Source organism: Mauremys reevesii, linkage group 3 (genome assembly GCF_016161935.1).
Source record: "Mauremys reevesii isolate NIE-2019 linkage group 3, ASM1616193v1, whole genome shotgun sequence".
NCBI lineage: Eukaryota > Metazoa > Chordata > Testudines > Geoemydidae > Mauremys > Mauremys reevesii.
In genome coordinates, this window is record NC_052625.1 from 159,794,504 (window position 1) to 159,809,684 (window position 15,181).

At 45.6% G+C, this 15,181-nt stretch overlaps 1 protein-coding gene across 1 annotated transcript in view; it reads left to right on the top strand.

Annotated features, from left to right (window-relative positions):
• Positions 1-15,181, top strand: part of LOC120401167 (protein eyes shut homolog) — an 83,101-nt gene that overhangs the window by 35,762 nt on the left and 32,158 nt on the right. The window contains exon 4 of the mRNA XM_039530825.1: positions 11,208-11,380. Within this exon, the coding sequence (XP_039386759.1) occupies positions 11,208-11,380 (173 nt within the window). The remainder of the gene's footprint in view (positions 1-11,207; positions 11,381-15,181) is intronic.

Genomic DNA, 15,181 nt, shown 5'->3' on the forward strand with positions numbered 1-15,181 from the left:
TTAACGATCTGGAGGATGGTATGGACTGCACCCTTAGCAAGTTTGCAGATGACACTAAACTGGGAGGAGTGGTTGATACGCTGGAGGGTAGGGATAGGATACAGAGGGACCTAGACAAATTAGAGGATTGGGCCAAAAGAAATATGATGAGGTTCAACAAGGACAAGTGCAGAGTCCTGCACTTAGGACGGAAGAAACCCATGCACTGCTACAGACTAGGGACCGAATGGCTGGGCAGCAGTTCTGCAGAAAAGGACCTAGGGGTTACGGTGGACGAAAAGCTGAATATGAGTCAACAGTGTGCCCTTGTTGCCAAGAAGGCTAATGGCATTTTGGGTTGTATAAGTAGGGGCATTTCCAGCAGATCGAGGGATGTGATCATTCCTCTCTACTCAGCACTGGTGAGGCCTCATTTGGAGTACTGTGTCCAGTTTTGGGCCCCACACTACAAGAAGGATGTGGATAAATTGGAGAGAGTCCAGCAGAGGGCAACAAAAATGATTAGGGGGCTGGAGCACATGACTTATGAGGAGAGGCTGAGGGAACTGGGATTGTTTAGTCTGCGGAAGAGAAGAATGAGGGGGGATTTGATAGCTGCTTTCAACTACCTGAAAGGGGGTTCCAAAGATGATGGATCTAGACTGTTCTCAGTGGTAGAAGATGACAGAACAAGGAGTAATGGTCTCAAGTTGCAGAGGGGGAGGTTTAGGTTGGACATTAGGAAAAACTTTTTCACTAGTAGGGTGGTGAAGAACTGGAATGGGTTACCTAGGGAGGTAGTGGAATCTCCTTCCTTAGAGGTTTTTAAGGTCAGGCTTGACAAAGCCCTGGCTGGGATGATTTAGTTGGGTTTGGGGTCCTGCTTTGAGCAGGGGGTTGGACTAGATGACCTCCTGAGGTCCCTTCCAACCCTGAGATTCTATGATTCTATGATTCTATGATTCTTACAAATGTGACACTTATCTGGTTGATGGGATTCCCCCAGGCACTTCAAGCAGGGGTCGTGGGGGTCTCCCATAGGCATCGGCTTGACACAGGCCAAGCAAGGTTTGAAACCCGGGGACCTGGCATGGACCCTGGTACCGGGGAGGAGGGAAGGGGATGAACCCTGTTCCCTCCAAGTACTATCTACACTATGTACAAACTTACTATTAGCTAAACTATAACTGCTAAAACTATTAACAACGACACTAAACAACTATCTACAGTACAACAAGTAAAGCTAGGGAGGTGGAGATCAGCTATGCTGCACTCCACAGTTCCAACGACCGTCACGGGCGGCAAGAAGGAACTGAGGGGGCTCTGGGTCGGCAGGGGCATATATCTGGTGCTATAAGGTTGCCACTCCAGGGGGCGCCTCCGCCAACTCACCGAGTGTTGCTAGGGTAAAAATCTTCCGACGATCGTGAACGCGGCATTGGAATCGATATGAGCAAGCACTCGAAGAAGAACCTTATTTCCACTGCTGGTACTCGTCATCTCATCCTTTTGGTCATTACCCAAAGATCATGACCATAGATGAGGATGGGGACATAGATGAACCTGTAAATCAAGAGCTTCATTCGAGAACTCAGCTCCCGCTTCACTGCCATGGATTGGAACAGTGCCTGCATCACTGCCGCCGCCACACCAGTCTGCCAGTTGAGCTCCTGCTTATCATCATTTGGGAACAAGACCCCTAGATATTTGAACTATTCCACTAAGGGCAGCTGCTCCCCTCTGACCTGGAGAGAACAGTCCACTTTCTTATGGGATAAGACCATGACCTCTGATTTGGAGGTGCAGATTCTCATCCCAGCTGCTTCAAACTGGGCAGCAAAACATTCACGGGCACATCAGAGATCACAGTCTGAAGAAATTAAACCTTAAATTTGTAAATCCAGAGTTTGGATTTTTAAAATCTCTTAGGTTCCTGCACACTGTTGTTGATATATTTACAAAATATATTTATATGATATATATTTATGATATTTTTATATATACATTTATATATTGTAAATATATCAACAATAACTGTTGTCGATATATTTACAAAACGTGTGTGTGTGTGTGTGTGTCTGTATTAATAAGATGAACCTACATCATGAAGATGCACAGTGAATAGGAATAAATGTGAAAAGATCTGGTAGAGAAAAAGTTGAGAAATTTTCTTCAGTCTTTCTCTGAAAATAGGGGAGTTGTGACTATGTCAGTTCAGCTTTGGCTTTTTTTCAGATTATAACTTTTTATTTCCCAGGATACCTTTCTCTGGGGCAGATTGTAATATGCTTACTCAGTTTAGGTTGTGCCTTACCTCAGAATTGCCCCATTGATTTCAATGTGATTACTCATGATATAAAATACTATTCAACATAAAATTATCACAATATGGCCAAAATTTTTGCTGCTGTGATGCTGTGAAGTCTGTCTGATCCGTAGACTGTTTCCAACTTCCAAAAAGCATACAGGAGGTTCATAGAGGAGGTTCTGGGGTTTTATAAAATCCTTCCATCCCTAATTACTGCAAATTGCATAGTTGTGTCCTAGCCTAACACAGATGATGTATGCCTACTATTCAAGAAGTAATGTACAGCGCTGCTTTCTAATAAATTATACATGCTTCTTGACATCTTTCTAAATTCCTTTCACAAATGTATGATTAATATTTAAGAGCCTCTTATCCTAAAGAGAAGAAATTTGCAATAAAATTGAATTAATGTACAATAATATATGAATCATTCTTACTGAGTAAAGCCTTGATTTCATGACTTTTAGGGTTTAAACAGTGACTCATTTCACCTGTTAGAGTTTGAGTAAATATGAAAGGATCCCTGGGGTATTTGTTTGTCTGTGATTAACTATGACTTGTTTTCTTTGATTCACATTCCTGTCTAACAAGACACATTTTCAAGGATGCTCTGTGTTTAATGCAGGAAGATGTGTTTAATGGAAGGAGCTGTTCTAAGAACTTCAGAAAAAGCCATAAGGCACAGGGGACAATATTACACCTTGTAGCTTACTGCCATGTAGGTGCCAGGAAATGCAACACAATTGCACAAGCTTATATGATGTAAGATACAGAGTTGGTATTAAATTAATAAAGAGACATTTTGGAAGATACTGAATAGATTAGATACATTATACTTTCGTTATGAGTTCCAATTTGGCAGTGACATAGAGAGGCCCAGCTCTCCTTGACTCAAACAGGACTTGTGCTGCTTACTTGAAGGCTGAATTTGGTCCCTGGTATGGTCCCTTAAGCCTCTGAAATCACTGTATGAGGGTATTAAGACTGTGTGTTAAGAGTGTTGTCAGGTATGTAAGTGGCAGGGCTGGGTGAACTGTTTCAGAAAAATATTGCATCCTGAAATATGAACCAAAGTGCAAATGTTACAAAACTTTAACCTGTATCTGAGACTTCCAGGATCCGTCAGTCCAAAGTGATCTTTGGGGTTGTGTGTTTGAGATCTCCTTTCTCCTTCTAATGGGCCTGCTCCCCCACATCCGCCTTGTGTAGCACCTCTCTTAGGGTACGTCTATAGTACGAAATTAATTCAAACTTATTCTAGTCAAATTTTCGGAAGCGATTTTATACATTTGGTGTTGTGTGTCCCCACTAAAGCGCGTGAATTCGGCGGAGTGCGTCCACAGTACCGAGGCTAGCATCAAATGTCGGAGCAGTGTACTGTGGGAAGCTATCCCACAGTTCCCGCAGTCCCTGCTGCCCACTGGAATCGTGGGTTAAGCTCCCAGTACATGATGGGGCAAAAACATTCTCGCGGGTGTTTCTGGGTGTGTGCTGTCACTCGCTATTCCCTCCGTGAACGGTACAGCAGATGCCATACTGCCAGCAGACGGTGCAATACGGTGCACCGCCTGTCTCCTGGTACTATGAATCCACCTCACGGCCTCTCGTCTTTCTATTTACTTTTTTATCTAACCATTTCCCACCTTTTTTCAGCTCCTGTGAACCAAGCAGCACAGCTTCCGCCACAAACTCTGCCCTCCCGTTCTTGCATCACTAGCTAATTTTTCCATGTTGTCTGTCCTGGGCTTGTGTGCAAGCTACAGAAGACAACAATTCCCCGCCGTTTTTTGGCCATCGTGAACTGAGCCGCACAGCTTCCACCACAAACTTTTCTCACACTTCCGCTGCAAACTCTTCTCTCACCCTCTTGCAGCTCTAGCGAGCTTGCTGAGTCTGTGAAAGCTACAGAAGACAACCATTTACTGCCTTTTATCGGCCATCTTGAACTGAACAGCTCTTCTACGTTTTGCACCCTTTTTCCAGGATTACCCATGCAGGCATCATAGCACAGCAAGCTTGGAGCCCGCTCAGATCTCCGCTGCACTTTTGACCATTGTAAATATCTCAGGCATTATCCAGCAGTATGTGCAGTACCTGCAAAACCGGGCAAGGAAGCGACGACAGTGTAATTACTATACTGATGAGGATATGGACACAGACGTTCCTAGAAGCACAGCATGTGGCGACTGGGAGATCATAGTGGCATTGGGCCAGGTTCATGCCATGGAATGCCGATTCTGGGCCCGGGAAACAAGCACAGACAGGTGGGACCACATAGCGTTGCAGGTCTGGGATGATTCCCAGTGGCTGCGAAACTTTTGTATGCGTAGGGCCACTTTCATGGATCTTTGTGACCTGCTGTCCCCTGCCCTGAAGTGCAAAGACATCAAAATGAGAGCAGCCCTTACAGTGAGAAGTGAGTGGCCATAGCACTGTGGAAGCTTGCAACGCCCGACAGCTACGAGTCAGTCGGGAATCAGATTGGAGTGCGCAAATCTACTGTAGGGGCTGCTGTGCTGCAAGTAGACAACACAATCATTGATCAGCTGGTATCAAGGGTAGTGACTCTGGGAAATGTGCAGACCATTGTGGATGGCTTTAATACGCTGGGATTCCCTAACTGCGGTGGGGCGATAGATGGAACGCATATCCCTATCTTGGCCCTGGCACACCGGGGCAGCCAGTACATAAACCACAAGGCAAGCACGGCAGGAAGGCTGCCTTTGATGGCTTGCCTGCAGGAGGTCCCTGGTCCCGTGGATTCGGCGGCACGCCTGCGGGAGGTCTGCCGAAGCCGCGGGACCAGCGGACCCTCCACAGGCATGCCGCTGAAGGCAATCTGCCTGCCGCCCTCATGGCGACCGGCAGGGCACTCCCCGTGGCTTGCCGCTCCAGGCACGCGCTTGGCGTGCTGGTGCCTGGAGCTGCCCCTGCCGCATGGAGTACTTTTCCATGGTGCTGCAAGCACTGGTAGAACACAAGGGACATTTCACTGACATCAATGTGGGATGGCCAGGAAAGGGGCATGATGCTCGCATCTTCAGGAACTCTGGTCTGTTTGAACAGTTGCAGGAAGGGACTTACTTCCCAGACCAGAAAATTACTGTTGGGGATGTTGAAATGCCTATAGTTATGCTTGCGGACCCAGCCTACCCCTTAATGCCATGGCTCATGAAGCCTTACACAGGCACCCTGGACAGTAGTAAGGAGCAGTTCAACTATAGGCTGAGCAAATGCAGAATGGTGGTAGAATGTGCTTTTGGATGTTTGAAAGGGCGCTGGCGCAGTTTACTGACTTGGTTAGATCTCAGCACAACCTATATTCCAATTGTAATTGCTGCTTGTTGTGTGCTCCACAATATCTGTGAGAGTAAGGGGGAGATGTTTATGGTGGGGTGAGAGTTTGAGGCAACTCACCTGATGGCCAATTTCGCACAACAGGGCAATTAGAAGAGCGCAGCAGGGCGTGCTGCATATCAGAGAAGCTTTGAAAGCCAGTTTCATGACTGGCCAGGGTATGGTGTGACAGTTGTGTTTGTTTCTCTTGAAGTTACCAGCCCCCTATATATATATGAAAGGAAATAAAGTCTAAATTGTTTTTAAATTGTTCTTTATTATTTGTTGCACAACACATTGAGAGAAATCAGAAGGTAGACTGGGGGATGGGAGGGTATTGGGTTGAGGGGTGGAGGAGGAGGGAAGGACAAATCCAGAAACCAAATCAAAAGTTTGCATATGCCAGCTTTCTGTTGCTTGGCCGATCCCTCTGGGGATGAGTGTGTGGGTCCCCGTAGCCTCCCACCTCGTGTTCTTGGGCGTCTGGGTGAGGAGGCTATGGAACTTGGGGAGGAGGGAGGGTGGTTATACAGGGGCTGCAGCTGCAGTCTGTGGTCTTGCTGCCTTTCCCGCATTAGATCCACCATACAGTAAAGCATGTCAGTTTGCTCCCCCATGAGCTTAACCATAGCATCCTGCCTGCTCTCATCGCGCGTGTCCCTCCTCTCTTCATGTTCCTGTAATGCTTTACAGGACTCTGCAATTGTTTGCCTCCATGCATTCATCTGGGCCCTATCAGTTCAGGAGGACTGTATGAGCTCGGCGAACATGTCGTCCTGAGTTCATTTTTTCCACATTCTAATCTGGACCAGCCTCTGGGATGGAGTAGATAGAGGCCATGTTGAAACATTTGCACCTGCGGGAGGAGAAAAAGGGAGGGTAGTATTTTAAAAGATACATTTCAGAGAACAAAGGGGACACTTTGGTGTGAGTAAGCCATCACACATGGCTGGGCAACAGAATTCAGCTTGCAGGCAGCCTAGGGGCATGTGGGGTTCTGCTTCTTCTACATTCATTTCAATGCTTTCAAACTGCTGGGCTCCCTTTCCCATAGCAAACAATGCCTGGTGGGTGTGCCATATAAAAGGAGGGCCTGTGGGCTCTCTGGGATGATCGCTTCACACAACATCCCTCCCCTCCCCCCCCCAACACCCCCAACTGCGTGGCTCTGATCAGGCTCTCACTCACCAGAAGTACCTTCTCCAGGGTCATGGTCCAGGAGCCCGCCTTGGGAGTGGGGGGAGGCTCTTGGCTCCAATGTTAAGAATAGTTCCTGGCTAGGGGAGAAAACAGATTCCTCACTTGCCACCTGAGCACTGTCCTCCTCCTCCTCCTCTTCGTCCTCCAGTGACTCTTCCTCCTCACTCCATGCAACTCCCACCTTGCAGGTGTCCACGGACAGTAGTGGGGTAGTGGTGGTGTCACCCCCCATATTTGCATGCAACTCACGATAGATGTGGAATGTATGGGGCTGTGACCCAGAGCGCCGTTCACCTCCCAGGCTTTTTAGTACGCTTGCCTGAGCTCCTTGATTTTTGTATGACACTGCTCTGTGTCCCTGGAGTAGCCTCTTTCCGTCATGGCCCTGGAGACTTTAGCACATGTATTTGAGTTCCTTTTTTGGAATGTAGTTCTGCCATAACAGACTCATCTCCCCAACATGCGATGAGATCCAGTACCTCCTGTTCGGACCATGGTGGAGCTCGTCTGCGAATCGGGGACTGCGTGATCTCTTGTGATGGTGGACTCTGCATGGTCGCAAGTAATGGTGGACTGGGCTGATGGTCACCTGTGCTCATGGTGACCAAACAGGAAATTAAATTCAAAAGTTCCCGGGGCTTTTCCTGCCCACCTGGCTAATGCATCGAAGTTGAGAGTGTTGTCCAGAGCGGTCACAAGGGAGCATTCTGGGATAGCTCCCGGAGGCCAATAACATCGAATTGTGTCCACAATACCTTTAACCCGGGATTGCGATCTCGATTTAAGTGCTACTCCACTTGCCAACGTGGAGTACAGAAATTGGATTAAAGAGCCCTTTAAATTGAAAAAAACAGTTTGGTCATGTGGACAGAATCATTTTTTTTTCCAAATTAACTTGGCTAATTCTGAAATAACAGACTAGTGTAGACCAGGCCTTAGAATGAAGTCCCCCTGCAAAACAGGATATTGCAAAATTACCCAATGCGCCCTGAAGCATATTTGCAAAGTTTCAATTGTATGGAGAAGAACCTACAAATAGGGAGACTTCCTGCACTCCAGAATATGCCACCACAAAATGATAGAGTTGTGGGAAATGGGCACATGACGTTGCCGTCCCTCACAAAACCTAAAGAAGCAGGATTGTGGAGGAGTCCACTAGCCCACAACCATCTGCCTAACTCTTAAAGAAACAGAAATGAGAAAGGAAAGGCCTGAGAAATCCAGGCAGTGATGAAATAGCAAGCCACTGCATTTCTCCCTCTCCACCCCAGAAAACAAAACAAACAAGAACAGGATGTAGATGAAACCCCAGGTCTGCCAGATGGAGAGGAGCTAGATGGTGAGAGACGTTGGTGGTACCTGTTGTGCGGGGAGACAGGACGCCAGCAATGATTCAGATAATGTAGTTAAGCATCAGAAATTGTATCTGTTTCTCTGCATTTAAGCTGAATTCTGACTCTTGGAAGGTCTACTCATTACTAATCAGGAGAGACAGACTGATCCCAAAAACTTCTCCACTTGCCTCCCTAAAGTGTGGCCAATTTTGAATTTGCTTCCAAGTCCAAACTTTGTGAGTTGTACCTCTCTCTAGTATGAGCCTGAACCAGAATCCAAAATCCACATAACTCTGAACTTTGGGAAAGTCTGGGTGCAAATCTACAATCAAATTGCTAAGCTGAAGCACATCTGTAATACCATTGATACGGGGTGATGTGTGTTCATGACACTTGACATGTATGGAAGAAGGAAGCTGATCAAATTCAGCCCTCATGCAAGTAGGTTTAATCCCATTTAAATCAGTAGATCTAGTATTTCACTTTTAGGTTGCAAGAAAATGTTCTGATATATGAGTGTCAAAAAGACATATGGTGTGAAGGGAGGGGGGAGAGAAAAAAAATCCCTCCTATGAGTCCCAGCAAGTGCAGCCACAGCTTCCAGCTCCTTAGTCCATCACAGCACAGGAAACCAACATTTCTATCTGCCACTTAGGAAGCTAAATTACTTTCCCGCCTCAATGGTTTCTATGCATCAAAGCATAACGGTTAAGGGTGAGAGAGAAAATACCCTAATGCTGAACTCTGATGGATTGAGCTGCTTTTGTTACTGTGAGGTCTTGTCCTCTTTTCCCCTTAATTTTAGGTAGCCGTTTATCACTGTGAAGAGGTTGCAGGCAGTGGTTTGCTTACCTGTTGTCCTTTGCCCTGAAGGTTTAAAGAAACAATAATAGAAGTACTGTGCCATGTTTGCGAAATGTCTAGGAAATGAAAAATAGTTACAGATCATACCTGAGATAAGGATATAGCTCTTGCCACTGTTTCAAAGATTCATGGATGCCCTTTGCCTAGAAACTGTGAGCTGATTGATGGAAACAATGTAGCTCAGCAAGTCTGAACTAATGTCCAAGAGGGACAAAAACAAAAGCCTGAGAAAAGGACCTGTCAGAATCGATGTTCTGTTCTTGGCTTTGATTTTTACAGGCAACCAATAACCATTTAGAGCAGAGGTGGGCAAACTACTGCCCGGGGGATACATCCGGCCCTTCAGGTGTTTTAATCTGGCTCTCAAGTTCCTGCCAGGGAGCAGCTCCCAGAAGCAGTAGCATGTCCCCCCCTCTGGCTCCTACGTGTAGGGGCAGACAGGGAAATCCACACACTGCCCCCACCCCAAGTGCCATCCCCGCAGCTCCCATTGGTCACCCTCTGAACCCCTCCCACCCTCTGAACCCCTCGATCCCAACCTCCTACACCCCCAACCGGAGCCCTCACCCCGACCCATACCCCAACCCCCTGCCCCAGCCCAGAGCCCCCTCTCGCACCCTGAACTCCTCATTTCTTGCCCCTCCCAAGCCCTCACCCCAGCCGGAGCCCTCACCCCCTCCCGCACCTCAACCCCCAATTTCATGAGCATTCATGGCTTGCCATACAATTTCCATACCCAGATGTGGCCCTTGGACCAAAAAGTTTGCCCACCCCTGATTTAGAGAAACACTGACATGTCATAAATCTGAGACAAAGTGGGACGAAGAAGAAGAGCTCTGGATACAATGTTTAATTTGAAATGAAAGAGGTGTCAGGGCTCAAGCTGGGTGGCTGCTGGCCGGAGACTCAGTTCTGAAGGCAGTGCAGCTGCTGGCAGCAGTGCAGAAGTAAAGGTGGTGTGGTATGGTATTGCTACTCTTACTTCTGTGCTGCTGCTGGCAGAGGTGCTGCCTTCAGAGAGTGGAGGCTGCTGGCCGGGAGCCCAGAAGTGCTGGGGCTATGAACTGCCAAGCCTAGAGGTGCCAGGGCTCAGCTCTGGCAAGCCCCGGCACAAATTAAGCTCTGTCTGTGTAGCTCACAAGTTTGTCTCTTTCACCAACAGAATTTTGGACCTGTAAAAGATATTACCTCACCCATTTTGTCTCTCTAATATCCTGAGAGCACTACGGCTATAATAACAGGTCGTAAAACTGCCAGTGGATGATAAAATGCAAATTGATTTAATGCATTTAAACTATTAAAAAGAATTCTGCTTTCAAGGAGAAGGTCCATTTTTAAATCTCTGTATCTAGTGTGTTTTTGGATTTTACAAGCTCTACAACACTCAGAATGACTTTAATATGGACAACCAGCAGGATGGTTTGTTTTTCTTGTTTGATCTCAGTGATTCCCCTGGCTCTAATTAAATACAGAGGTGTGAAAGGCCAGCGGACACTTACCTTTTTTCGGGTTCCCTCAGTTTGATGATGGCATTAATGACTGCAACTACCCACTATATACAACTTGTGACACAGGCCTCACTCCCCTGCAAACCTCCTACCCTCTCCTCCTTCAAACCCTTCCCCAGATCCCACTTCTGCTCTGCCTCTGAGAAGAAATCAGCCAACTAATTGGCTAGCTGAGAAGCAGCCACAGGGCCTAATCTTACTACTTTTCCCTTGGGTCCACTTCATTATCTTCCCTTTCCCCCTTATTCTTTGTTACACTTACTTTTTGTGCCATTTCTTAATTTAGCTTGTAAGTTTTTTGGGTTAGGGACCTTGCCTTCTTCTGTGTTTTGTATAATACCTAGCAAAAAGAAGATGCAAGACTGGCTGGCGTTTCTGGATGCTAATACCACAGTACAAATAATAAAAAAATCAAATGTCCCATTAAATACAAACAGTGATCCCAGGCTGTTAGACTAAAACAAATATGATGTAAATTTGGGCTAATGGTTTAAAACTAAGCTGCCTAAAAATACAATCCAATGAGAAACTTGGCTACTTAGCAATCACTGAAAACCTCTGATTTAGCTGCCTAACTTTAGGCATCAGAGTCTGAAAATGTTGACTCCAAATGCTATTGAAACATTGATTTGTTCGGGTAATACTGTTGCATTGTTTCCCCTCTTTTATGTATTGTAGCTGTGACTGCCCCACTGGATGGAAAGGAGCATTTTGCACAGAGACAGTTTCAATTTGCGATCCTGAGCACAACCCACCACATCTGTGTAGAAGAGGTGCTACCTGTGTGCCACTGCCTGATGGATACACATGCCACTGCCCTCTAGGAACTACTGGCACCTTCTGTGAACAAGGTATGACAAAGCTAGAAGGTATTTTCCATGTTATCCATTTGTGGGGTTTTTCTCCAAAGATTGATTTTTATTTGCTTGGTTCATGTAGAGAGCAAATAAAATGATTGAAGGAGAGTAATACAAATAGAAATTGGATTTTCTGGTTTCACTACCCCTCTGGCTGATCTGCACCCATGCTAGTCAATAGCAGAGCTCCAATTGACTCCTATACATGCGGGGTTATTCCCTTCCTGGACTGTGAAGTACTCAGAAACGTGGCATTCCAGTGCTTCCCAAGCAGCTGAATGTATGAAACGGTAAGTGAAATGACATGAACACAAAGCACTCTCATGCACCTAATAAACCTTTATAGAAAATTCATCTTGGGAAGAAACTGTCCTTTATTTGCTTTTGTTTCTTTGTAAAAAAATAAAATAAAAAATAAAAATCAGTAAGTGTAAATGGCCAAACAAAGGGGACACACTTCCTAAAGGCCTCAGACTCCAGCCTGCTTTTAAACAACCTTTAAAAGGTCCAGTGGTTAGGGCACTGGACGTGGAGTCAGGAATCTCTGGGACCTTGGACGAGTCACAGCATCTCTCTGTGACTCGGTTTCTCCACCTGTAAAGTGGAGATAACACTTAGCCACTTAGATGAAAACTGTGATGTGCAAAGTCAATACAAAGTGTATTTATTTCATAAATGAAACCAAGTGGCATCCCAACTTTGTGTTAAAAAAAAAGTCTCTTAAAACCATTGGTCCTAACCCAGTAATTGCTGACTGTGCTTACACTTATTTTCAATTCCCTCATTTTTCCAGTTCCTTAAAATTATTGGAGCTGCAAATTCACACACCTTTGTAAGTTTGTCAGAAAATGAGTGCACATTAGGCACTGTGAAAGCAGCATTATGGTCTACCTGGCTTTATTCCCATTCAGAGCCCCAGGAGTTCTGTACACCTGAGGTCTGACTCTATGTTTCCCATTGACATTGATGGAAACATTTCTGTTGACTTCAATGGGCATTGGATTAGGCCTCAGGATTAGAGTAATGATAAAACAGACAAACCTTTTGGAGCACGTTCATATATCACAACACTAATAGTTATTAGCTGCCAATCTCAGAGGAGATGTCTATGCTACCTTGCCTCCCTTTCACTGAAAGACTTTGAATCTGTCTGTTGCCCTTTTCTGCCTCAAAAAAAAATGTCTTCAGCCTTGTCTGCCTTGCTTTTCTTAGGCTCCTCTTTAGGACTCCGTTGAAGGGTTTTTGTTTGTCCTTTACAGTACTTGCTGAGGCCTGGCCTCCCTTGCTGAATCCACAAAGCAAACTGTAGGCACAAAACTGACTACACCACTTGCTATGTGAGTTATACTCCTCATCTGGAAGTCTGATTTGGGTCCAAAACTGAATTGCACAACTCAGGTGCAAATTTGCAGGCTCAAACTCTGCTCACAAACCACTTTCTGAAAAGTCACTGCGAAATCCTTCATTCCCTGTAAGAACACTGCTCTAAGCACTGACTCTGCTGAAGCAGCCTTTCAGGGGTCTCCATGCCCCAGACATCAATATACAAATCAAATCTCGCCCACAAATAAATCCTTGTTACTAAAACTTTAAAAAGGTTTTAAAACAAAAGGAAAAAAGAAGAAGAAGAGAGTAGAATGGTTAAAAATGGACAAAATTACATCAATTACATAAGTTGTTCTTAGTTCAGGCAGTGATGCTGTGCAGGAGGAGGTTACTCTTTAAGTCTCTTGAATCTCTGGAATGGGTCTGGGATGGGTCCTCAGTCCTTCAGTGTGTAGCTTCAGTTTGTCCAGAGGTCAGAAGTCAGAAGAGAAGCAGGAGAGATGGAGATGACAGATGCTGATATAGACTTTATATAGACTTTTCAGGTGTCCTTTGAATCTTCACTGTTTACAGCAAAAATAGAGCTGAAGTCAGAGATGAGCCAGTCCTGCCCTTTGCTGAGTACACAAGGGCGTGGTCTGCTTCTCTCCATGGGTCCATTGTGTAGCCGATGGCTTGATGGCCCAATCCCCTATGCAGCAGGGCTGGCTGACATCAGTTTGTCTGGGACCAGAGGCAGGCAGAGCATAAAAAAAGTATAGACATTACAGAGCCAATACTTATAACTTCAACTACAAAATTATACACAGACATACAGACAGCATAATCATAACGTGTCCTTCATTTTTCACACCCTTTGTTTTGCCATTTTTGCATTTTTTGGGTTAACCTAGGTTAACCTTTTATCTCTTCTGCCTTCCTCTTTCTCTCTTTCCTTCTCTGGATTCTCTCATTTCTCAGAATTAACAGAATTGGCTGATGGTGTGGTGGGCCAAGCTATCTGTCTTCTGTCTTCTCTTCTCCAGTCAATCCAAAGCAATCTCGACAGACACAGAACACTAACTTTTAACTCTTCAGCTGCTATGGATCTGAGCTCTGCACAGAGATACAGAGATACCACACAAAGAAAAGAGGTGAGGTGAGAGGAGCTGAGCTCCCCCCTCTCCTCTGCCTCTAGCATATACAACTGTTCTCTGCTCTGACTGAGTAACTGAATCTGTCCTCAGATCCTGGAAGCACAGACTGCACTCACAGAGATCAGCATGGGAGATTTTCCTGTCCAAAGCATTGTCTCCCCCAACAGCTGGGCCACACACAGCCAGGGGGTTATAGGCTGCTCAACTTCCTTAACTAACAGCCTCTCTGAGACCTTTTCAAAGCTGCCCCACCACACTGGATCTCAAAAAAAAGTCAGTGGATCCATTCACAACAGAAAATTTCTGGCTGTAGGAACTGAAACTTTCTTGATTAAATCATTTTCCAAACACATTGGCACACAAGCACCCCAAAGCTCTTCTCTCTCTGTTCTTTAAGAAGACACTAACCGATGCAACCTAGCAACCTAGTCACAGTGCCATTCTCCCCAGCAGACCCAAACTCCATCCCATTCTTTTCCTGGGCTTTAGCCCAGACAACAAACAAACCCTCTGAACAACCTCATCCCACCCCACAGGCTCACCTTCTCACTCTCACACAGACACAGAAGAGCCGGAGACACATTCTCCTTTACCAGACACACAGCTTTTTTACAGCTTGTCCCTCCACACACAGCTGTTCACAGACAACTGCTTGGAGACTGGGGTAGCTCCTTTATAGTATAGGCAATACAATACACAGACACAACACACACCTCTCCACTGTCCACTGTCATTTCCACACAGAAAACAGGTAGGGGATATGACTCTCATCTTCCACTATCCCTCCTCTTCAACTGCTGATGATTAGAGCCAGCCATTCTCAAGGCTGGCTAGGCCCTCCAAACTTTCCCCCCCAGGGGGCACATTGCCTCTCCCAACAGATAAGCTGCTGCTTTCACTACACTTGAGCTACTTTTAGCAAATCACAGTTACCCATTTCAGGTTTCATATTAACTCTTAAGCTTTGAATTTCCTTCTCATTGAGGGTTTATAATTGTGATGCCATCTGGATTCAGGACAGCAGACAATATAGGAAATATGCTTCACACAAAGCAGATAATTTATCTTATAATAAGTCCTATGTACCAGGACTTCAAACAGGTTTTGCTCTTTTTGCAATGTACAGTACTGCAGGTACTCACGTTCGAGCCATAGCAAACACCCAAGAGAAACTGTGCTCCTCATAGTTTGTTATTCTTTGAATAAATCCTAATCCTGTAACTGGAAAGCACACAGGAAGGCATCCGTTGTACTGAAAGGTTTTCTTTGGCTTTGGTATGAAGTGGAATTACTATACTTGGCCAAAACCCTTTGACTGGCATTTCACCTTACT